Source organism: Phoxinus phoxinus, assembly GCF_949152265.1.
Source record: "Phoxinus phoxinus genome assembly, chromosome: 4".
In the NCBI taxonomy this organism is placed as follows: Eukaryota; Metazoa; Chordata; class Actinopteri; order Cypriniformes; family Leuciscidae; genus Phoxinus; species Phoxinus phoxinus.
In genome coordinates, this window is record NC_136879.1 from 37,006,659 (window position 1) to 37,031,397 (window position 24,739).

Below are 24,739 nucleotides of genomic sequence, written 5' to 3' on the forward strand. Positions count from 1 at the left end.
ACTCCTTGCGAGTCCCTTCATGTGTACAATGCCCGGGCGTCATGCAACATAGCCTGTACTTCTCTCCTCGCCAAGCAAGGAACAACCACACGGCTTCCCCACAGCAAACAGTTCTTATGTGCAGAGAGTTCATGGCGGTGCAAAAGGATTGGTTTGAACCGGCCATGCATTACATCAGCCGGCCACCCATGTAGCACCCAGCGCATTACTCGTGCCACGACAGAGTCCTCGAGTGTACATGTAAGTTTAGTGATTCGCTCAGCATGCATGGGTGCATCTGGCACCATTTCCAGTAGCAAACACTGGTGTGTGGTGAGCGCACTGGCGCCGTTGTTCTGTGGCTGCCGTCGCATTCCTTGATATGATTGTGAAGCGCTTTGGGTGTAGTACATACACGTAGCGCTATATAAATGCCTCATTAATTCAACACTTCCAAGGGTTGTGGTGTAACAGCAGCATCAGATGCGCGCAAGGGTAAGCGTCAGCATTGACCATTTGTTTGCCCGGTCTGTAGCACAGCTCATAGTTGTAAGCTCCAATGATCAAACTCAAACTTAGCATCCGTGGTGAAAGGATGGCAGGCATTGGCTTGGAATGGTGTAGGAGTCCCAGGGGTTTGTGGTCTGTAAAAATCACGAAATGGCGGCCTGCGTGATACTGGTGAAACTTTCTGACACAAAAACAACAACAACCGCCAACACTTCCTTATCAATTTAGGCATAATTCCGCTCAGTGGTGGTCATTGTTCTGGGAGCAAAGCAAATGGGTCTCTCCTGGCCATCATATTCCATGTGGAACAATAAAGCCCCAAGCCCATATGGTGAGGCGTCTCAAACCACTGCCAGCAGTTTCTTTTCTTCATAGTGCACCAGCACTTTATCCGTTTGCAGCAACTCTTTCGCCTGAGCATATGCCATCTTGTGCTTCGCACCCTACTGCCAAGTAGCAGACTGGTCTAGAAGAAGATGCAGGGGTTCCAGGATGGTGGCCTTATTGGGAAGAAAGCAGCTGTAAAACTTAAGCAGCCCCAAGAATGCCTGAAGTTTTGTTCCGTGGAAGCGGAGCTGGTTTGATATTTATCCAATCTAAACCTAAAAAACTCCACAGAATGAGACGTTCGTAGCCTTGTGAACCTTTACTGAACTCAAGGCAGCGTAGAACAAGCATCCTAGCTCAGCCAGCCCGGAGAACACTCTTCACATATTCACCCAAAAGAGGAACGTCCTCCCCAGGCTTTAGCCTCTTAAAGGAACCTCTCTATTGCAATAGTCAGTCAATACATGACATGTTCTGTGTGAGATAATGAGAGAAAGAGAAATAAAATGTTTATTGTCCCATATTATCAACTCCTGAACATTATTAATAAACTTACTTACATATTTACAATCTCTAGACTTAGACACACAATTGAAGATCATGAAGTAGTTTATATCGTCCACTACTAATGACCCTCTACTGGAGTGAGTAAACTTATCACAGCTGAAATTTGATTTCTGCTGAATATGTAAAATATGCCTGATATAATTGTTTATGATTTAATGAAAAATGTGAAATTAAATATGCCATGTAAATCTATGTGTCTTGACAATTTAGTTAAATAATTGAAGAAACAAATATACTAATTGATAATACAATTGATACATTTTCACTAATAAGGACAAGACTATAAAATTAAATTAAATGCAAGAAGTCAGAGTGTTACAACTGTCCCCTTGGCGGGGGCAATTGTAACAGTGTTTGGTGGCAATTGTAACACTGAAAAATAAGTAAAATTAACCTATATCTCAAATATAAGTAATCAATTCACTGTATAATGTTATTTAGGATTTTTTTGTATATGGTTCAAATTATTTTACAAGTCAGGAATCATATGCATTCAAAAAGCAAAAGTATTCCTATTTTTTTAGAAGACCAGGCAACAATTTTAGTGGTAACTATATTTTAATTATTTAAATATATATTTTACTCAAATACATTGATCAGCTGATGAGTCAAGAAGAGTCTTTAACCAAACTTTAACGAAATGGCACAAGATAGACATATTAACATAATAACTTAATCATGTGCAGATATAGTCATTGTATTTTGAAAAGCAACACATTAATTAATGTGTAACACTAAACATTTCCATAAACAATGACATAATGATTTGCCATACTTAAATAAAACTGTTAAACTCTATTCACACAATCTCATCTATTCATCTAAACTTAAGACAGCAGAATCAAAAAACTGAACATCCAAAATGTAACTTTCACAAATCAAAATATGTGTTTTGTTGAAAGCTTCTGCTGTGAAATCATCGTGCTCCTTTTCCACAGACAGAGAGAGAATCCTACTGAGCATGTGCAGATTAAGTGTCATCACTCTAGCTTGTTTCTGATTGGAGGAATTGAGTGTGTTACAATTGCCCACTATTGTCTCCATCAAACCGAAGAACAACAAAATATAAAGATGAATCTTTTGAAGAAACATGTATTGATAGAAGAGGATATTTTTTTAAATATGTGTCTTTAAAAGGTTTTCAAAATTGTGGTTTCTCACCTTACCATCAGATAGTTATGAAACAGGCTAAAAATAAACCAAAATCAGACCTCATCCTGAAGTCAACAGTTATTCAAATTGTTAAAAAATTGTTTTGTTTATATAGAAAGGCGGTCTTATTAGTAGGTAGCAACACAACAGAACAAAATAGCGGCTGCGTTTAATAAACGTAATATAACATGATTCATGTGACAAAACATTTGAGTAACACCGCTCTGTAAACGTTTTGTTTCACAGACGCAGAGAGTGTCTTAAATGGGTGTTGAATATTCATTGATGGTCTTTGAGAAATTGTTTGCCTTTCGTTCATCCAAACTATAAATTACATTTTAATTTAAATACATACATATTTCAGGAGTTTAGCAATCGAATCTGAAACTCGATCAATTATATTTATTTCTTGTCTGTCTGAACTCTCCTCTGCTCTATAATCCTGACAGCAGAACCTATACCAACCCCAAACGCAGGGTATAAGGGTTCAGTGAAAGTGGTCTGGACTCTGTGAAGGAGAGTCATTGTGTCAGAGACGCTGTAGAAGGACAGAGTTCCTGCTCTGTGATCCAGATACACTCCTATTCTAGAGGAGCAGACAGCAGGGATTGGGACTTGGGCTTTAGCATGAATGAAATGAACATACTGCCGAAAATACCACAATCTCCAGGATATTTTGTTGAAGCCAAGACCACAGTCATCACTGTTTCCTTTACGTCTAATTTTTTTGTAACAAACTGCTATAGCACAGTCGTTCCCACTGCAGTCGACCTCCCAGTAACTGCGACCGGACAAACCCTCTTGACACAAGATGTAAGGAAACCAATTAAATCGCTCTGGGTGATCGGGATATTGCTGATCTTTATCAAAATATGATATTTTCCTGCTTTCCTCAGACAGTTTCAGGTTTCTATGAGCAGTGTTTAGATCCAGGTGAAGTTCACAGAAATCTGAGGAGGAATGAACAAAAAAGAAATATTGAACAAAGTAAACTTTGGTCTAAAATGATCTAATTGTAACAGATCATTTCCATTGATGCACCGTTTACATGTACATGGTTATTTTGAAAAACGGAGACATTTCCCCTTGTTTGTGCTCTTCGTTTACACGCAAATGGAGAATTCGCCTCTGAAACGGCGACGTGACGACGTAATTGGGATCCCATGGAAAACGCCACTGTTGCTGCCACATCCAGCGCCCTAAGCAAGACTCTCAGACCCCCAACTGGCTGGGGCGGAAGACCTGCGTAGAGGGAGTTCGAACTGCTTTTCCGTTTTAACCCACACAGTGGAACTTTTGGATAACACTGGGAAAGCGTGCCTTTCCAGGGGAGAGGGACGCTGTGGAAGCCACATCATGCCCGAAGGGTGGTAACATGTGGAGAATACACATATGGACTGGCCGATAGGGGCAGTGCAACATATGGAATGTCACTGGGGTGGCTCCAGCCTGAGAAGGACTGGACTCTGCCAAGGGAAAGACACGGGCTCACCGCAGGGAGCTGATCGCGGAAGAATACGCATATGGGATCGCCGCAGAGATCACCACATATGGAACCCAGCCTAGCACAAGTTACACAATCATACGAGCACTACGCCTGGCGTCGGACGCTCCGCAACCTCCAACTGCCAAACGGGTGCGGAGGATCTCTACAGGGTTCGCCTAATGGGGAACTCGAATGGAGCAAAAGGCGCACGCATCAGCTCAATGTGGAGGGGAGTGGCGCAGCAAGCCAACACTAGAGTGGGAACTTCGGTGTTATCGGCTGGTTGAAGCGAGCACACAGGAACAAACCGGCTCAACACGTAGACTATAAAGCCTAGTGAACGTGTTAAGTGTCCCCCAGCCCGCAGCACTACAGATGTCTGTCAGCAAGGCGCCGTGTGCCAGCGCCCAAGAAGAAGCGACACTGTTAGTGGAGTAGGCTCTCAACCCGGGTGGGCAGGGCACGCCTTGGGCTTCGTAAGCCCTGCCTCCACTATCCAGTGGGCCATACTCTGCTTGGAGACAGCCTTCCCCTTCTGCTGGCCTCCGTAACAGACGAAGAGCTGATCTGAGGTCCTGAGGCTTTGCGTTCTTTCCACATACAGGTGTAGAGCGCGAATGGGACAGAGAAAAGCCAGGGCTGGGTCTGCCTCCTCCGAAGGATAAACCAGTCGTCGAGGTAGTTGAGAATACGAACACCACGCTCGCACATGGGAGCAATGGCCGCCTCCGCGACTTTCGTGAAGACACGGGGCGATAGTGCCAGTGTAAGACTTTGTACTGATATGCCCGTCCCTCAAACGCAAAGCGGAAACATTGTATATGTCGAGGGAGAACCGAGACATGAAAGCACGTGTTCTTCAGGTCAATTGCTGCAAACCAATCTTGGGGGGGGATGCACTTGAAAATGCATTTCTACGTAATCTTGAACGGCAGCCTGTGAAGGGACCAGTTCAGGACACGCAGGTCTAAGATTGGTCGTAACCCACCGGCTTTCTTGGGTACAATGAAGTACGGGCTGTAGAAGCCGGTCTTCATATCGGTTGGAGGGACCGGCTCGATCGCGTCCTTCGCCAGTAGGACTGCGATCTCTGCCCTGATGCCCCTGAATGCTGGGGGGTGCCGGGCGAACTGAATCGCATAGCGAGTCTGATAGTACGGATGAGCCAGCGAGACGGGCTGGGAAGCGCTAGCCAGGCTCCCAGACACCATGCAAGCGGGACCAACAGACATACCCCGGGGTGGGGCAGCGCGGTGGAATGCAGGGACCCGACTTGGACGGCACAGCGGCCCGAAGTGGGGTCTGAATGTGTGGTGCAACACGTACCTGCTTCCGTCGAGGGGCAGAGTGAGTGTGCGGAGGCGTCCGGAACACAGCCACTGCTGCTCGCTGGCGATGAAAGAGGCGCTTGAGGGTGACAAGACATAGCATCGTCGACCGCCAAGCGCGCCCTCTTGGGACCCAAAGGTTTCAGAAATTGCTTTTTTATTGAAATTGTGGGAACAAAAAAAAAAGGAAGCAAAAGATTATCCGCCCGGCCCTCCACCAGGGGAAGGAGCGGTGCGTTCACCATCTCCTGAAGAGCAACTTGATCCACCTCTGGGTCGCCCGTCTCAGGGTCGTTTGCACCTCCGCTTGCCTCCTGGTTTGGCAGCGGCCTGGACGGGCGGGGTCGACTTCCTGTGGCTTGCTCCTGATGGGGCTTAGCGAGAGTGGAGAACGCTACTGGACCACCAAGGTGGACATCGCCTGACCAACGGAACGTGCGGTTTCCTTCGTCGCCCGGAGGGCGAGGTCAGTTGCCACACGGAGCTCCCGGAGGAGCTCTGGGTCAGAACCACCCTTGTTCATGTCCATGTGCGCCTGGAAAAGCGCCATGGCATGGAGGGCGGAAGCAGCAGCCTGTCCACAGGCTTTGTATGCCTTCGGCGAAAGACTGGGCGAAAACTTACAAGCCTTGGACGGGAGGCGTGGATTACCCCGCCAGGAGGAAGCGGACGCTGGACACAGCTGCATCGCAACGGCACGCTCCACCGGCGGGATATCCACATACCCCTTAGCTGCCCCGCCGTCGAGAATGGTGAGGAGGGAGGAGCCACTAGGACGTCTTCTGGCAATAAATGGTGCCGTCTTAGTGAGCTCCTCATGCACTTCCGGAAAGAATGGTACCTGGGCGGCGCACTGAGAACCAGCACAGCCCGCCCCCAAAAAAACAATCGTCTAACCGGGAAGGTTCTGGACGTGGTGGAGGGTTCCACGCAAACCCGACCTTCTTGGCGGCCCGGAAAAGCATAGCCACCCATTCTGGGTCGGACTTGGGCAATGCTACACTCCCCGAAGGTGGTGACGCAGCCGAGTCTTCAGTTACGTCAAACATTAGCGACTGAAAGGGAACAGAGTTTTAGGCAGCCGACATCACAATAAGAGGAGATGATTCGTTGCTGTTGTTGTTATTTTCGGGATTCTGATTGGCTAACATGGGCTTGAGCTTCTCGATACACTGCCGCATTCGCTTGATGGCATATACACGGGTTAGTGTAAACCAAGCGTGCCGCACAAGCCCTGAAAAGTGAAGCCAAAACGTCTCGATCGCCCCCTGGTGTCTGGTCCTAGTATAGCTCATAAACCCCGCCTCCCTGTGTTATTCAACGGCACGTGAGACCAACTAAACAATTAATTACACTTTTTTTTAATAAGTTTGTTTTTAGTTAGTTATTTGATGCGGTGGTGTGACGTCAGGATTGACAGCTGTAATTGAAAGGTTCTCTGAGCGAAGTAGTCACTGAAGCACCAACAAACTTTTTTGGGGGGGATCTTCGGAGGACTGAGGAGATTAAAGCTTTAAATTTAATATCTAGATTTCTATCATTAATTTAAAAGTGCAGGAGCGTGTGTTTGCGATTGATTCTGCGAGAGTGAGGGCGGGGCCTTGATTTCGCGGCTATACTTCCTGCTCACTACTGCGCAGGTTTGGTCCCGAGATCGCTACTGCGCAGACTCAAGTTCGAAGATGTCAGGATGGCCAAGATGGCCATATCGGGACTCTGGCGGCTTCAGTTCTCTCCAATGGAAGAGAGCGAAGGGGCGTCGTCCATCTTTTTTTACAGTCTATGGTGTAAACGAACACTTTTCTCAAAACTGACAGGTGTGCATGATGTTATTTTTGAAAACAGAGAGGGTGAAATGTCCGTTTATGAAAATAGCCGGCCATGTGTACACATAGCCTGATACTTAATAAATGAGTGTTTGCCTTGAAGAAACCACAGTTCAACTTACACTGCAAAAAATCATTTAGGGTCTTTGGTTCTGGAGGCTTTATAACATTTACATTTGACACTGAAGAGACAAAAAACAAGTGTATGGTTAAATTGTTGGTTTAAGAATATATGAAAGACAAAATAACATATCAAAAGATTCAGACCTTCTGGAGATATTTTAGCAGTCTGTTGTTGACAGAAGTCTTCCAAAACCTCTCTGAATGCTGAGATCGAAACGTCTTTAAAAGACAGATGTGTGTGTTGAGTGAAGCTGGGAACGTCTTTAAATGTGGGTAAAACACTCACAGACTGACAGCTCTGAAATGAGACAAATAATAATTCAAACATAATTTGTGAAGCAGAACTGATCTTTTCCAAAACAAACACCAGAATATAATGTTTCGATTCTTAAAATCTTGGCATCAGCACAAGTGATTGTTTCCACTGAATAAAATAAATACTTAAAGCACAGAACAATGAATGGTGAGCGTCCTAAAGTATATCAATTACACACGTGATTATTAAAAGACTTTCATTACCTTCAGACACTGGATCTGATCATTATTAGTCAGAAGTTTGTCAATCTCTGCTTGTCTTTTTCTGAGTTCTGTCAGCTCTTGATCCAGATGTTTGAGAAGTTCCTCTGCTCGATCTATCTCAGTCTTCTCCTGAGCTCTGATCTGCTCTTTAATCTCAGAGCGTTTCTTCTCAAGAGAGCAGATGAGCTCAGTGAAGACCTTCTCAATGTCCTCCATGGTCTCAAGCGCTGAACTCTGTCAGAGACACACAGATCTGATCATGGAGAACATTGATGTGACTCAAATTGGTGCAATAGTCAAAATAATGGAATTTCGTTTTCTTTTTGTCAAATTCTCTAAATGTACAAACAGTTAAATTAAACTGTATCTGTTCCAAACAATTTAGAGTATAGGTAGACAGTACATTACTGGCTATCAAGCTTAAAAACCCCCCACTAAAGTTTCTATAAGAATACAGTGAATTGTATGTCACTTTTATAGCACTTTTTTAATCAATATTTGGAGCCAAACAGCTACTGGTCACATCTACATTTATTAAATTCAAAATATCAACTTTTGTGTGTCAAACAAACTTTATAACTGAAGAACACATAAAGAAACATACTTTAAGAAGCTTCACAGCTTCACTGAGTTCCTGCTGACCTCTCTCTCGCTTCTGGATCAGCTTCTGACACGACACCTTTATCTTCTTTAACTCTTTCTGAAGATGTTCACATAAAATAAAACAAATAGGCAAAAATAGACAAAATATGGTAAAGGTGTGTAACAAGATTAATCGAAATTACAGCCGATAAAATGAAATATAATAATAATAATATTAAAATAGTTTATGCATGTTTTTTATTTTTATTGTTGATATTACCTTTTTAGTAGTCCATTCTGAATCCACAGACACCACACTGTGTCCTTTATGATTATCAGTACACAAACAGCAAATACACTGACGATCATCCTGACAGTAAATCTCCAGTAGTTTCCCATGACTGAGGCAGAAGTTCTCCTGAATGTGTCTGGAAGCTTCGACTAGTTTGTGCTTCATAAACGCAGGAGATTGATAGTGAAGCTGCAGGTGAGTGTGACAGAAGGAGGCCAAGCACTGCAGACAGGACTTTACAGCTCTGTTCTTCTCTGTAGTGCAAACATCACACTCCACAGCAGCCGTTTGTAGGGACGTCTTCTGCAGCGTCTCCATCATCTCAGCTATCAGAGTGTTCTTCTTCAGTAGAGGTCTCTGACTGAAGCTCTCTCTGCATTGGGGACAGCGGTACGGCGGCCCCTGCTCCTTCTGGCCCCAGCAGTCAGTAATACAGCTCATACAGTAACTGTGTCCACAGGGAATCGTCACCGGCTCCTTCAGAGGATCCAGACAGACTGGACAGCTGAACTGATCCACAAACTGACTCTCTGCAGATTCAGACATTTCTGAAAGAGTACATAAATCCACATGTAAATCATTAATGAAAGTACATGTATAAAATTTTTGTGTATTAAAGGTAGGGTAGGTAGGATTTATATAAAAACTTTTTACCAAATTTGATTAAACTTTCTATATATATCAATGCATAATTAAAATGTAAGTACTCTGATAAAAAGAGTATAAAAATCGAGTGACTCTAGACCGTTTAATCTTCATTAAACACAGCTCATTATTTCCATTCGGGACGAATCACAGGATTGGCTTGCGTGACTGTCACTCTCCGTCGCCATGACTACCGCCGCTATTATTGGCTCTGCCCACGTGCGCGCAGTCGCGCACCCGTTTTTAGGTGGGAGTGAATGGAATTAATGAGCTGTGTTTAATGAAGATTAAATACACTACAGCCACTCGGTTTTTTATACTCTCTATTTCAGAGTACACTCAAAAAAATGAACTAGGAAGGTTGTACACTTTACATAATATATTTATATTTAGTTTACTTATAATAATTGTGTTTGTTGACTTGAAATGTTTTTTTCTATTAAGGTCCACGTAATTATGTCTCATCTTAACAGTACAAAATCCTAACGTGTTGTCTAAACACAAACCATTTATGTTAAGTAAAAAATTCTTACATCCAGAGGGTGGCGATATAGTGCGACGCCAACTGCCATTTTGCCCTAACTTAATTTGATTGTGTTCAATCTGCTTAAATATAAAATTTAAGTTTCCTTAATCCGTTTGTGTTGGATTACATGAATGATTTGTGTTGCATTAAATGAAACTGGGCGGTGCTTGTTAGTTCCCAGCATGCTTTGCATATGGTTAAATTAAGAGAGAATAAATGTTCAAATTAAGTGTTATTTTATGTTTTTTTGAGAAAATTAGAAAAGGGGAAGACTTGATAGTGTGTAATTGTGTTTAATGTTCAATTACATTGGAATTATTAGAACCTTTTAAATTACAGTGGGTTACCATTGTGGAGAAGAGTGGAGCATTTTGTTTGGCTGTGGACTGATTCAGTTAAGTTAAACTGCTTTGGTTGAAGGAGTATGTAAATCTTAGCATTTACTAACATGTGCTACTGCTAGCAAATAGGTACTTATAGTCTATCGATTTAATTATGTGTCACTAAAATAAATGAAATATTAATGGATGATTGAAAATCAAAAACACTTGAATCATGTTGAATCATGTCAGAAAACCTTAAAATTAGTTGGGCTGACACTATTAAATTAAGCTGTGCCAAACCATAGTAAATAAGTTGAATCAACCTTAATAAATTAAGTTGACCCAACGCAAGTACATTAAATTGGAATAACAGAATTGCATAATGCTGAAATAAAGCAAGTTAATCATGTGGAAATCCTTTCCATGATTTTTTTATGTTCATTCAAAGAGTAATTTTTTTGAGTGTACTTGCATTTTAATTATGCATTGGTATATAAAGACAGTTTAAACAAATTTGAATAAAAGTTTTTTTAGACAATTCTGACCTACCCTACCTTTAATATAAAATAATCTAAACTCTTCACACGTAACCAGAAGAATAAACATAAGACATCCAGATTAACATAGAATTATTATCAAATATAATAATTGAATGCTCTTTTTCAATGTAAGTAAGAAGACATAAAACCAATAGTTTCTATGATTCAATGATGTTCTTACCTGATTTGACAGAATAAGTCCAATATTCCCTCCTTTACAGCTTTAACCAAACTGGAAGAGTGTGGATCCTTAAGTAGCGGGTCGTGTAGCAAGAAAATAGGTTTTGTTTCTCTCGAATCCACAAACTTCCTGGTTATCAGTGTTCAGATGTGCATGAGAGAGAGAGAGAGAGAGAGAGAGAGAGAGAGAGAGAGAGAGAGAGAGAGAGAGAGAGAGAGAGAGAGAGAGAGAGAGAGAGAGAGAGAGAGAGAGAGAGAGAGAGAGAGAGAGAGAGAGAGAGAGAGAGAGAGAGAGAGAGAAAGTTTTTTTATGTGAAGCCATGACTTTGCAGTTTTACTGCTCTACTCTTTGCACTATGCTTAAAATCCTATACAGTATCTCATGACACCAATAATCAGCAGTTGAATGGTTTATAATTACAGAAAATGTGTTTCTTTGTTTTAACTGCTTCTAACACACTTCCAGGAATATGTGTGTAAAATAATAAAAAGATTTGATGATTTCATGTTTGTTGTACGTCATTGGCATCAAACCTTTTAGAAATTATTTTTGTTTTAATAAGTGATGCTTCTTTGTTATAAGAACAGCAGGTTTTCATTCAGATGCGGTGGAGAAAATAATAATCACACACAATCTCACATCATGAATTCTGGAAACAAAATATTTCCTAAAACAGCCACATTTTCACCCAATGATCACTACAATGCTATTAACACAAACTGCACCATTTCATTTGATTTTCTCTTTATTTGATCAAATGGCAACATACTTACATAGGCCTACTAAACTGAAGAAAAGCAGGCATATAAAGATAGATCTGAAACAAACTTTCTACTAAGGTCTGTTAAAGGGGTGGTAAAGTGTGATTTCACTTTTCTAACTTTAGTTAGTGTGTAATGTTGCAGTTTGAGCATAAACAACATCTGCAAAGTTACAACGCTCAAAGTTCAAAGCAAAGGAAGATATTTGCTTTTAAAGAAAACGACTACAACAAACGGCTGGTAGGGACTACACAACATTCCTTCGGGTCCCAGATCTCAAAGAAATCTCTCAAGAGTCGAAGTTCCAGGTCTCAGAAGAATTAACTTCGACTCTTGAGAGATTTCTTTGAGACCCGATCTGAAGACTTTCTTTGAGACCCGATCTGAAGACTTTCTTTGAGACCCGATCTGAATTTGCCACAACAGCGGCTGTATGACAAGAGGCCTGTGACATCTACGATGATTCCATGCATCCACTTATAATCTCTGGTGTAGCTTCTCATGTACATCAAGTCCTTAGATCTAAACTCTCTGACTGTGCCAGGGCATTTCTCAGCATTCAGCTCCTGTCTGCGGAGCATATCACCATCATGGTCAGGATGCAGACTATCCAGGGCAGTGGTGAGTCGCCGATTCATGACCAACTCAGCAGGACTTTTTCCGGTTGATGAATTGGGTGTGACGTGCTGTGACAACAAGAAGCGAGCCTGGTCTGCCACTCGCCACTATCTTTTTGTCGTCCACTCCCAAGGCTGCACTTTAGCCTTAGGAGGTGCATGACGTGACATCTGACAGGTTTCACACGCCTTGACAGTTTCCTCAACGCCTCTGTCCATGCCCGGCCACCACACATAACTCCTTGCGAGTCCCTTCATGTGGAGGAGAGATTCCCTGATATGATTGTAAAGCGCTTTGGGTGTACAAGTACATATGAAAGCGGGAAAAAAATTATAATAAACGGCAAAACTTCCTTATCAATTTAGGCATAATTCCGCTCAGTGGTGGTCATTGTTCTGGGAGCAAAGCAAAAGGGTCTCTCCTGGCCATCATATTCCATGTGGAACAATAAATCCCCAAGCCCATAAGGTGAGGCGTCTCAAACCACTGCCAGCAGTTTCTTTTCTTCATAGTACACTAGCACTTTATCCGTTTGCAGCAACTCTTTCGCCTGAGCATATGCCATCTTGTGCTTCGCACCCTACTGCCAAGTAGCAGACTGGTCTAGAAGAAGATGCAGGGGTTCCAGGACGGTGGCCTTATTGGGAAGAAAGCAGCTGTAAAAGTTAAGCAGCCCCAAGAATGCCTGAAGTTTTGTTCCGTGGAAGCGGAGCTGGTTTGATATTTATCCAATCTAAACCTAAAAAACTCCACAGAATGAGACATTCGTAGCCTTGTGAACCTTCACTGAACTCAAGGCAGCGTAGAACAAGCATCCTAGCTCGGCCAGCCCGGAGAACACTCTTCACATATTCACCCAAAAGAGGAACGTCCTCCCCAGGCTTTAGCCTCTTAAAGGAACCTCTCTATTGCAATAGTCAGTCAATACATGACATGTTCTGTGTGAGATAATGAGAGAAAGATCAATAAAATGTAAAATATGCTTGATATAATTTTTGACGATTTAATAAAAAATGTGAAATTAAATATTCCATGTAAATCTATGTGTCTTGACAATTTAGTTAAATAACTGAAGAAACAAATATACTAATTGATAATACAATTGATACATTTTCACTAATAAGGACACGACTATAAAATTGAATTAAATGCAAGAAGTCAGAGTGTTACAACTGTCCCCTTGGCGGGGGAGATTGTAACAGTGTTTGGGGGCAATTGTAACACTGAAAAATAAGTCATATTAACCTATATCTCAAATATAAGTAATCAATTCACTGTATCTAATAATGTTATTTAGGATGTTTTTTTGTATATGGTTCAAAGTCAGGAATCATATGCATTCAAAAAGCAAAAGTATTCCTATTTTTTTAGAAGACCAGGCAACAATTTTTTGTGGTAACTATATTTTAATTATTTAAATATATATTTTACTCAAATACATTGATCAGCTGATGAGTCAAGAAGAGTCTTTAACCAAACTTTAATGAAATGGCACAAGATAGACATATTAACATAATAACTTAATCATGTGCAGATATAGTCATTGTATTTTTGAAAAGCAACACATTAATTAATGTGTAACACTAAACATTTCCATAAACAATGACATAATGATTTGCCATACTTAAATAAAACTGTTAAACTCTATTCACACAATCTCATCTACACAATTTCATCTAAACTTAAGACAGCAGAATCAAAAAACTGAACATCCAAAAAGTAACTTTCACAAATCAAAATACGTGTTTTGTTGAAAGCTTCTGCTGTGAAATCATCGTGCTCCTTTTCCACAGACAGAGAGAGAGTCCTACTGAGCATGTGCAGATTAAGTGTCATCACTCGAGCTTGTTTCTGATTGGAGGAATTGAGTGTTACAAGGCCCTATGCACAGCTTCACTACTTCCTGAACTTAAGCAGGGTCCTTTGTTTCCTGTCTGCCAGGATTGGCCAAACTGATTAATCCAGGTGTGTCTGACCAACAACAATAATCAGACACACCTGGATTAATCAGTTTGGCCAATCCTGGCAGACAGGAAACAAAGGACCCTGCTTAAGTTCAGGAAGTAGTGAAGCTGTGCATAGGGCACCGAAGAACAACAAATATAAAGATGAATCTTTTGAAGAAACATGTATTGATAGAGGATATTTTTTAAATATGTGGTTTCAAAATGATTGTTTCTCACCTTACCATCAGATCAGCCTGTTCTCACCCAAATGCGTCTCTATAGCACGCAGTGTGTTTATCGTGCAATTTATACGCGAAAATGAGTTTTTACGTGGATATGATACGCAGTTTTGCGCGTGCATATGATACGCACTTAATTTCGTGATATACACACGCACCCCACACCACTAATCCTACCCAAGCGTATAATACACACGCACCCTACCCCACCCTAAACCCAACCATGTGCTATCCATGCGTATACTATGCACGTAAAAACTCATTTTCGCGTATATATTACACGATAAACACACTGCGTGCTATATAGACGCATTTGGTGAGATCGGGTTGATCAGATAGTTATGAAAGAGAATAAAAATAAATCAAAATCAGACCTCATCCTGAAGTCAACAGTTATTCAAATTGTAAAAGAAAAAAATTGTTTATATTATAGAAAGGCGGTCTTATTAGCAGGTAGCAACACAACAGAATAGGCTGCATTTAATAAACATAATATAACATGGTTCATGTGGTTGAGTAACACCGCTCTGTAAATGTTTTGTTTCACAGACGCAGAGAGTGTCTTAAATGGGTGTTGAATATTCATTGATGGTGTTTAAGAAATTGTTTGCCTTTTGTTCATCCAAACTATAAATTACATTTTAATTTAAATACATACACATTTCAGGAGAATAAGCAATCGAATCTAAAACTCGATCACTTATATTTATTTCTTGTCTACGACTGTCTGAATTCTCTTCTACTCTATGATCCTGACAGCAGAACCTATACCAACCCCAAACGCAGGGTATAAGGGTTCAGTGAAAGTGGTCTGGACTCTGTGAAGGAGAGTCATTGTGTCAGAGACGCTGTAGAAGGACAGAGTTCCTGCTCTGTGATCCAGATACACTCCTATTCTAGAGGAGGAGAAAACAGGGATTGAGACTTGGGCTTTAGCATGTGTGAAATAGACATTCTGCCGAAAATACCACAATCTCCAGGATATTTTGTTGAAGCCAAGACTACAGTCATCACTGTTTCCTTTACGTCTAATTCTTTTGTAACAAACTGCTATAGCACAGTCGTTCCCACTGCACTCGACCTCCCAGTAACAGCGACCGGACAAACCCTCTTGACACAAAATGTAAGGAAACACATTAAATCGCTCTGGGTGATCGGGATATTGCTGATCTTTATCAAAATATGATATTTTCCTGCTTTCCTCAGACAGTTTCAGGTTTCTGTGTGCAGTGTTTAGATCCAGGTGAAGTTCACAGAAATCTGAGGAGGAATTAAGAAAAAATAAATATTGAACAAAGTAAACATTCCACTGATACTTAATAAATGAGTATTTGCCTTGAATAAACCACAGTTCAACTTACACTGCAAAAAAGAATTTGGGGTCTTTGGTCCTGGAGGCTTTATAACATTTACATTTGACACTGAAGAGACAAAAAACAAGTGTGGTTAAATTGTTGGTTTATGAGTACGGATGACACAATAACATATCAAAAGATTCAGACCTTCTGGAGATATTTTAGCAGTCTGTTGTTGACAGAAGTCTTCCAAAACCTCTCTGAAGGCTGAGATCGAAATGTCTTTAAAAGACAGATGAGTGTGTTGAGTGAAGCTGGGGACATCTTTAAATGTGGGTAAAACACACACAGACTGACAGCTCTGAAATGAAAATAATAATAATTCAAATATAATTTGTGAAGCAGAACTGATCTTTTCCAAAACAAGCACCATGAATAATGTTTAGATTCTTACAATTTTGGCATCAGCACAAGTGACTGTTTCCACTGAATAAAATAAATACTTAAAGATTTACCAAAAGTAAATCAATTACACACGTGATTATTAAAAGACTTTCATTACCTTCAGACACTGGATCTGATCATCAGTAATCAGAAGTTTGTCAATCTCTGCTTGTCTTTTTCTGAGTTCTGTCAGCTCTTGATCCAGATGTTTGTGAAGTTCCTCTGCTCGATCTATCTCAGTCTTCTCCTGAGCTCTGATCTGCTCTTTAATCTCAGAGTGTTTCTTCTCAAGAGAGCAGATGAGCTCAGTGAAGACCTTCTCAATGTCCTCCATGGTCTCTAGCGCTGAACTCTGTCAGAGACACACAGATCTGATCATGGAGAACATTGTTGTGACTCAAATTGGTGCAATAGTCAAAATAATGGAATTTCGTTTTCTTTTTGTCAAATTCTCTAAATGTACAAACAGTCAAATTAAACTGTATCTGTTCCAAACAATGTAGGTAGACAGTGGCTGTCAAGCTTAAAAAAAATATTTGGAGCCAAACATTTTCTGGTCACACCTACATTTATTAAATTAAAAATACCAACTTGTGTGTGTCAAACAAACTTTATAACTGAAGAACACATAAAGAAACATACTTTAAGAAGCTTCACAGCTTCACTGAGTTCCTGCTGACCTCTCTCTCGCTTCTGGATCAGCTTCTGACACGACACCTTTATCTTCTTTAACTTTTTCTGAGGATGTTCACATAAAAAAATAGGCAAAAATAGACAAAATATGGTAAAGGTGTAACAAGGTTAATCGAAATTACAGCCGATGAAATTAAATATAAAAATAATAATCATAATATTAAAATAGTTTATGCATGTTTTTTTTTTTTATTGTTGATATTACCTTTTTACTAGTCCATTCAGAATCCACAGACACCACACTGTGTCCTTTATGATTATCAGTACACAAACAGCAAATACATTGATGATCATCCTGACAGTAAATCTCCAGTAGTTTCCCATGACTGAGGCAGAAGTTCTCCTGAATGTTTCTGGAAGCTTCGACTAGTTTGTGCTTCATAAACACAGGAGATTGATAGTGAAACTGCAGGTGAGTGTGACAGAAGGAGGCCAAGCACTGCAGACAGGACTTTACAGCTCTGTTCTTCTCTGTAGTGCAAACATCACACTCCACAGCAGCCGTTTGTAGGGACGTCTTCTGCAGCGTCTCCATCATCTCAGCTATCAGAGTGTTCTTCTTCAGTAGAGGTCTCTGACTGAAGCTCTCTCTGCATTGGGGACAGCGGTACGGCGGCCCCTGCTCCTTCTGGCCCCAGCAGTCAGTAATACAGCTCATACAGTAACTGTGTCCACAGGGAATCGTCACCGGCTCCTTCAGAGGATCCAGACAGACTGGACAGCTGAACTGATCCACACACTGACTCGCTGCAGATTCAGACATTTCTGAAAGAGTACATAAATCCACATGTAAATCATTAATGAAAAAAAATTAAGCTACAGTCCGTAGTTTTTCCTCTTTGTCACCATCTCTGTTCGAAATCTGCAATTGCAGTTATTCACGGAATTATCAACTTTACACGCGTTGTGCCTCGGCACGGATGAATCCAATGTTTTGAGGAGAATGTGTGGCTGTCAGTCACTGTGCCGGTGAGGATCCTGTCATTCGCAATCACAGATTAGATTATACTTTTTGGAAGTATGACCAACATAATAATTTCTCCCCGGAAAATGTCACTGAATAAGTAACATCCACTTTTGTTCTGACCAACCAAGGGAAAAATCTAATGTAAATCTAACGATCGCATCATAACACGTCAAACGGTCCGTGCATATTATACTTTGTATAATTTTTAAACCAAAAAAGTTACGGACTGGAGCTTTAACTAAATGCTTAGTTTTGTGTATTAATATAAACGAATCCTAAAATCTTCACACGTAACCAGAAGAATACACATAAGACATCCAGATTAACATATAATTATTATCATACATAGAGTAAAAATTGAATGCTCTTTTTTCAATGCAAGCAAGAAGACATAAAACAATTAGTGAAGAATTTTTGACATTCTTACCTTTGACAGAATAACAAGTCAAATATTCCCTCCTTTACAGCTTTAACCAAACTAGAAGAGTGTGGATCCTTAAGTAGCGGCTCGTATAGCAGGGAAATAGGTTTCGTTTCTCTTGAATCCACAAACTTCCTGGTTATCAGTGTTCAGATATGTGCATGAGAAACATTGTTTATGTGAAACCATGTCTTTGCAGTTTTACTGCTCTACTCTTTGTACTTTGCTTAAAATCCTACAGCATCTCTCGACACCAATAATCAGCAGTTAAATGGTTTGCAATTACAGAAAATGTGTTTCTTTGTTTTAACTGCTTCTAACACACTTCCAGGAATATGTGTGTAAAATAATAAAAAAAGATTGATGATTTCATGTTTGTTGTACAATGTCCCTGGCATCAAACCTTTTAGAAATAATATCTGTTTTAATAAATGATGCTTCTTTGTTATAAGAACAGCAGGTTTTCATTCAGATGCTGTGGAGAAAATAATAACTACACACAATCTCACATCATGAATTCTGGAGACAAAATATTTCCTAAAACAGCCACATTTTCACCGAATGATCATTATTGATTACAATGATTATTATTATACAATGCTATTAACACAAACTGCACCATTTCATTTTATTTTCTCTTTTTTTAAAATAAAAATTACAACATTAGTTACACACCAAATCTGAAACAAACATTCATAGTATGTACTGACAGAAGGTCTATGTTAAAAACTGTGTCTTTGAAAAGGTTTCAAACGGTATTTACTGACATCCAATCTTAGTGTCGTAAGGTCTTATATTCATATTATACACTGCTCTGCTACAAATAAAAATTGCTATTTGGATTTAAATAAGCAAATGCTTACGAGTCTAAGATTGGATCATTATTGTAGTGATTATTATATTTCTAGCATGTTTGGCAAGTTCTTAACCCTAATTGATGGAGTGTGAAGCTTTTTCTTTCTTAAACAAAAATGTAGGAAGACACATCAAGGCCTAGCCTTCCTGTAGCTCAAACAGTAGAGCGCTTGTAACTCAAAGATCATGGGTTCAATTTCCAGGGAAAGCAATAACTGATAAGACTGTAAATGGGTACCTTGAAATGCAATGTAAGTCGCTTTGGTAAAAACGTCTGCCAAATGTGTAAACGTAGACCAAAAATGTATGTACCTCTTGTAGAAAGACCTTGTATTGACAATGCAAGAGTCAAGCACTCTGTTAAGTCTATATAACATGCTAGGAACAAAATAATCACTGAAATAACGATCCAATCATAAAATCCAAACAGCAACTTAATTTTTTGACCGGGCAAGTCAATGTTTGATGTGTAAATTTAACTCAAATACAGTCATGTAGTTTTTAATGTATTATTTTCTGATAGATTATATTTTAAACTCTGCTTTTCGATGATCCTGACAGATGAAACTTGTCCAGTATAAAAAGCAGGGTATAAAGGTTCAGTGAAAGTGGTCTGGACTCTGTGAAGGAGAGTCATTGTGTCAGAGACGCTGTAGAAGGACAGAGTTCCTGCTCTGTGATCCAGATACACTCCTATTCTAGAGGAGCAGACAGCGGGGATTGAGACTTGGACTTTATCATGTGTGAAATAGACATTCTGTTGTGAGCGGGACAATCTCCAGGATTTTTTGTTGGAGCCAAGTCTACAGTCATAATTTCTTCCCTTACGTCCAATTCCTTTGTAACAAACTGCTACAGCCCAATTGTCCCCACTGCACTCGACCTCCCAGTAACAGCGATCATACAAACCCTCTCGACACAAGACATTCACATATCTATTAAATCGCTCTGGGTGGTCAGGATACTGCTGGTCTTTATATGTAAATGATATTTTCCTGCTGTCCACAGACAGTTTGAGTTTGTTGTTTGCAGTGTTTGGATCAAAGTGAAGTTCAGAGAAATCTGAGGAGGAATGAACAAAAAACTAATATTGAAAACAATCACATTGTAACAAGGTCATATCCACTGATAATTATCAATAAATGAGTGTTTGCCTAGAAGAAACCACAGTTCAACTTACACTGCAAAAAATCATTTGGGGTCTTTGCAACATGGACATTTGACACTGAAGAGACAAAACAAAAGAAGCGTACGGTTCATTTGTTGGTTTAATTCAAGTCAAGTCATCTTCATTTATATGGCGCTTTTAACAATGTAGATAGTTTCAAAGCAGCTTTACAGAGATAAACATATAATTTAAGGTAATAGATTGTTTTGGCTTTATAGTGGTTCTTGAATAATGTTAATTTCCAGCTAAAGTTAGTTTTGATTGATTCACTTCCGTCGAAGTGATCATTTGTTATTAAATTAGACACCGTTTTTCTCTAAACAGACTTTAAACGCGAACCTGTGATAAACGCTGATGGCGCTCACGTGCGCATTAAGAATTAATTCTATAGTTATATGCGTTTGAATATATGCGCAGGTTTGTAATTCCCACCCAGTAGAGCATTACAATAATCTAGCCTTGAGGTCATGAACGCATGAACTAATTGTTTCCGTATTTGTCATTGAGAGCATATGGCGTAATTTAGATATATTTTTAAGATGGAAAAATGCGGTTTTACATATACTAGATACGTGACTTTCAAATGAAAGATTGGCATCAAAGAGCACACCCAGATTCCTAACCGACGACGAAGACTTAACAGAGCAGCCATCAAGTGTTAGACAGTACTCTAGGTTATTACGTGTGGAAGTTTTTTATCCAATAATTAGAATCGCTGTTTTTTTTAGAATTTAGTAGTAGGAAATTACTAGTCATCCAATGTTTTATATCAGCTATGCATTCCGTTAATTTTGTGAATTGGTAGGTTTCGTTTTCGTTTTGAAGAAATATACAGCTGAGTATCGTCGGCATAACAGTGAAAACTAATTCCATGTTTCTTAATGGTAGCATGTACAGAGTGAACAGCAGCGGTCCTAGTACTGAGCCTTGTGGTACACCATACTGAACTTGTGATCGATAAGACATCTCGTCATTTACTGCTACAAACTGATAACGGTCAGATAAGTATGATTTAAACCATGCTAGTGCAATTCCACTAATGCTACTAATACAGAGTATGAATGGCAATACAATATATCAAAATATTCAGACCTTCTTGTGATATTTTAGCAGTCTGTTGTTGATAGACGTCTTCCAAAACCTCTCTGAATGTTGAGATTGAAATGTCTTTAAAAGACAGATGAGTGTGTTGAGTGATGGGAACATCTTCAAATGTGGGTAAAACACAAACTGACTGACAGCTCTGAAATTAGACAAATGCAGCACTGCTTATTATGTAAAAGAGACCATTTAAAGGTGCAATGTGTGATTATTAGCGACATCTAGTGGTGAGTTTTGCTAATTGCAAACAGAAAGTCACTTGCGGCCTATCCCTTCCTTTTCAAACTCGAATGAGAAGCTACGGTGGCCGACGTAACCATCAGCACATTTCTCCCCACATAGCAAACTCTGTAGCGCTGTTTGTTCGCTGTCGGCTACAATAGAAACATGACGTCACAATATGTCGACCTTCATTTAAGGGGGTGCCCGCGCTTATGTAGATATAAATGACTCATTCTAAGGTAAAAAAAAACATAACGGTTTATTAAGTAAGGTCTTTATACACCACTGAAACCATAGTTATGGATCTTATATTGCATTTCTGTCAATAGATCCTCAGAAATAATACACATTGCACCTTTAAAAATGTGAAACAGTAAGAATAGAGACATTATGGTATACTGATTCAAGGACTTTTATTACCTTCAGAAAATTGACCTGATCATCAGTAATCAGAAGTTTGTCAATCTCTGCTTGTGTTTTTCTGAGTTCTGTCAGCTCTTGATCCAGATGTTTGAGAAGTTCCTCTGCTCGATCTATCTCAGTCTTCTCCTGAGCTCTGATCTGCTCTTTAATCTCAAAGCGTTTCCTCTCAAGAGAGCAGATGAGCTCAGTGAAGACCTTCTCAATGTCCTCCATGGTCTCTAGCGCTGAACTCTGTTGAAGACACAAAAATCTGATCATGCAGATCATTGTTGTGACTCAAAACAATGCAGGTAGAAAGAAAATTAGTGGCAGTCAAGCTCCAAAAGTCTCAATAAGAACATCATGAATTGTGTCACGATTCGTTAAGCAATTTTTTAAGCTCATTCTCGTTCTATTTGCATGTGTGTGTTTTTTTACATTTGCATGTGTTTTTTTCTATTTGCATGCGTTTTCTTCAGTTGCATCGCGTTGAGCTCTCTCGGCCACCGTACAAAACCCATTGGTCATTGTCCATTTTATTTGAATTTATTTTACTTTTTTGCATGTCAAACAAACTTTAAAACTAAAGAACACATAAAGAAACATACTTTAAGAAGCTTCACAGCTTCACTGAGTTCCTGCTGACCTCTCTCTCGCTCCTGGATCAGCTTCTGACACGACACATTTATCTCCTTTAACTCTTTCTGAAGATGTTAACATAAAAAATTATAATAAAAACAGGCAAAAATAGACACTAGTCCAGTAAAGGATATTATTGTTTACATTACCTTTTTACTAGTCCATTCTGAATCCACAGACACTAAACTGTGTCCTTTATGATTATCAGTACACAAACAGCAAATACACTGAAGATCATCCTGACAGTAAATCTCCAGAAGTTTCCCATGACTGAGACAGATGTTCTCCTGAATGTGTCTGGAAGCTTCGACTAGTTTGTGCTTCATAAACGCAGGAGATTGATAGTGAAGCTGCAGGTGAGTGTGACAGAAGGAGGCCAAGCACTGCAGACAGGACTTTACAGCTCTGTTCTTCTCTGTAGTGCAAACATCACACTCCACAGCAGCCGTTTGTGGGGACGTCTTCTGCAGCGTCTCCATCATCTCAGCTATCAGAGTGTTCTTCTTCAGTAGAGGTCTCTGACTGAAGCTCTCTCTGCATTGGGGACAGCGGTACGGCGGCCCCTGCTCCTTCTGGCCCCAGCAGTCAGTAATACAGCTCATACAGTAACTGTGTCCACAGGGAATCGTCACCGGCTCCTTCAGAGGATCCAGACAGACTGGACAGCTGAACTGATCCACAAACTGACTCGCTGCAGATTCAGACATTTCCTCTTCTCTCTTTCCTTCCTTTCCTTTTTTTTTTTGCAGATAGTCTGTATACCTCTGATAAAAACTGTTCTGCCAGAAGTAAAGCAGCAAAAAAAGAGTACATAAATCCACATATAAATCATAAATGAAAGAGCACGTCTAAAAATCTACCAAATGCGCAGTTTTGTGTATAAGAATGACCGTAAACGCTTCATAACCAAAACAGTAAACATACGACATCAAGATGAACACAGAATACAATGGTAATTTAATGCTCTTTATTTCAACGCAAGCTAAGAAACATAGGAAAAAACATTATTTAAGGATTCGATGAAGTTCTCACCTGCTTTGACAGAACACAAAAGTCAAATATTAACCCGACTAACGGTTCCGTTTTTCTTGAATCCACACACACTTCCTGGTTTTCAGTGTGCAGATGTGCGCATGTGTCCCGAGAAACAGAGCAAGTAAAGACCAAGAGTGTGAGGGAATTTATAATTTGATGCCATGACTTTGCAGTTTCATTTTGAAACAGTCCACACCAACACCGGAAGTAAAATGTAAACAAGAACGCAAAAATCACTAAGGAAACATGCAATCAGTTATCAAAGTGCTTTGACATTAAATGATAATCAGCTGTGATTAAACATACACATCAAAACATAACACTATTTATAACACTACGGAAAATTAGCTCTCCCTAGAGCCACAGTACAACGTCACGAAGCAGAAGAATGTCGCTCATGCACAATAGTTTTTTGTTTTTTTGGGGGAAGTTTTTTTCAGAACTGCGTTGCCGTTCAATCAGCAGCTGTTGCTTGAAGTCCCTAAATATCTGACCAGTCGAATGTGTCTCTAAAACCAGAAAGTGTGTTTATTTAACTGTCACTAACACACTTCTAGCCATCGTGTGTAACGCCTATTCATTATTTTGATGTTGACTGGACAATGATATGGCCATCAAACCTGTCAGAAAACATTTCTTGTTTTAAAAGGTGATGCTTCTTGATCACAAGAGCAGATATTCATATTTAGCTGCTATGTATACTTTTTTTACGTCTCCTTTTTAAAGACTGTTTCTCAGCTTTTTGTCAACACCGTCTACTGTAGTTATGAAACTTAATATCAAGCAAAGCCAGGCTTTACCCAAGTCAACCCACTACCCAGTCATCCAAATATTTGGTCAACATTGAGATGAAACTAGATGGCAATTATTTTCCAAAACTAATTCTGACATCTTGTGGCTTGATGATGAACTGCATCAATTTTATGAGCTGCAGTAAAGGACCCTTGCTAATTGAGCACTTTCATGGCAAGATGAAATACACATAGGTCACTTATATTTTTCCACAGCTTATATTGTTTTGAGAGGTT

At 40.0% G+C, this 24,739-nt stretch overlaps 3 protein-coding genes across 5 annotated transcripts; all 3 read right to left on the reverse strand.

The window, feature by feature from the left end:
* Positions 1-865: 865 nt before the first annotated feature.
* On the reverse strand, positions 866-11,036 carry LOC306996963 (E3 ubiquitin/ISG15 ligase TRIM25-like). Its single transcript, XM_079609937.1, has 7 exons — positions 10,906-11,036; positions 8,680-9,239; positions 8,422-8,517; positions 7,818-8,051; positions 7,443-7,596; positions 7,298-7,357; positions 866-3,485 (listed from the first exon to the last, which is right to left on the reverse strand). Exons 2-7 carry the CDS (start codon positions 9,235-9,237, stop codon positions 2,938-2,940), a joined length of 1,650 nt encoding a protein of 549 aa, XP_079466063.1. The 5' UTR covers positions 9,238-9,239; positions 10,906-11,036; the 3' UTR covers positions 866-2,937.
* Positions 11,037-14,952: 3,916 nt separating this feature from the next.
* On the reverse strand, positions 14,953-18,419 carry LOC306996968 (E3 ubiquitin/ISG15 ligase TRIM25-like). Its single transcript, XM_079609944.1, has 7 exons — positions 18,296-18,419; positions 17,107-17,666; positions 16,851-16,946; positions 16,327-16,560; positions 15,972-16,125; positions 15,831-15,890; positions 14,953-15,729 (listed from the first exon to the last, which is right to left on the reverse strand). The coding sequence occupies exons 2-7, from the start codon at positions 17,662-17,664 to the stop codon at positions 15,209-15,211; spliced, it is 1,623 nt and encodes a 540-aa protein (XP_079466070.1). The 5' UTR covers positions 17,665-17,666; positions 18,296-18,419; the 3' UTR covers positions 14,953-15,208.
* A 256-nt stretch (positions 18,420-18,675) lies between these two features.
* On the reverse strand, positions 18,676-24,693 carry LOC306996960 (E3 ubiquitin/ISG15 ligase TRIM25-like). Of its 3 annotated transcripts, none has more exons than XM_079609931.1 (7): positions 23,709-24,692; positions 22,826-23,450; positions 22,646-22,741; positions 22,056-22,289; positions 21,405-21,555; positions 20,325-20,369; positions 18,676-20,206 (listed from the first exon to the last, which is right to left on the reverse strand). In XM_079609931.1, the coding sequence occupies exons 2-7, from the start codon at positions 23,381-23,383 to the stop codon at positions 19,635-19,637; spliced, it is 1,656 nt and encodes a 551-aa protein (XP_079466057.1). In that variant the 5' UTR covers positions 23,384-23,450; positions 23,709-24,692; the 3' UTR covers positions 18,676-19,634. The 3 variants fall into 3 exon arrangements, with proteins under 3 accessions (XP_079466057.1, XP_079466056.1, XP_079466058.1); XM_079609930.1 differs by having other exon boundaries at positions 22,826-23,455; XM_079609932.1 differs by lacking the exon at positions 20,325-20,369 and having other exon boundaries at positions 22,826-23,455; positions 23,709-24,693.
* Positions 24,694-24,739: the final 46 nt, after the last annotated feature.

Bases quoted from the DNA above. Each gene is read 5' to 3' on its own strand.
- LOC306996960 (XM_079609931.1), bottom strand. From the start codon at position 23,383: ATGTCTGAATCTGCAGCGAGTCAGTTTGTGGATCAGTTCAGCTGTCCA. The intron at 20,370-21,404 runs GTCTGAATATTT...TTGTCTCTTCAG, and splicing joins TGCTAAAATATCACAAGAAG to TGTCAAATGTCCATGTTGCA. The intron at 20,207-20,324 runs GTAAGTTGAACT...ATTCCTCCTCAG, and splicing joins CCCAAATGATTTTTTGCAGT to ATTTCTCTGAACTTCACTTT.
- LOC306996968 (XM_079609944.1), bottom strand. From the start codon at position 17,664: ATGTCTGAATCTGCAGCGAGTCAGTGTGTGGATCAGTTCAGCTGTCCA. The intron at 16,947-17,106 runs GTAATATCAACA...GAACATCCTCAG, and splicing joins CTGAATGGACTAGTAAAAAG to AAAAAGTTAAAGAAGATAAA. The intron at 15,891-15,971 runs GTCTGAATCTTT...TTGTCTCTTCAG, and splicing joins TGCTAAAATATCTCCAGAAG to TGTCAAATGTAAATGTTATA.
- LOC306996963 (XM_079609937.1), bottom strand. From the start codon at position 9,237: ATGTCTGAATCTGCAGAGAGTCAGTTTGTGGATCAGTTCAGCTGTCCA. The intron at 7,358-7,442 runs GTCTGAATCTTT...TTGTCTCTTCAG, and splicing joins TGCTAAAATATCTCCAGAAG to TGTCAAATGTAAATGTTATA. The intron at 3,486-7,297 runs GTAAGTTGAACT...ATTCCTCCTCAG, and splicing joins CCTAAATGATTTTTTGCAGT to ATTTCTGTGAACTTCACCTG.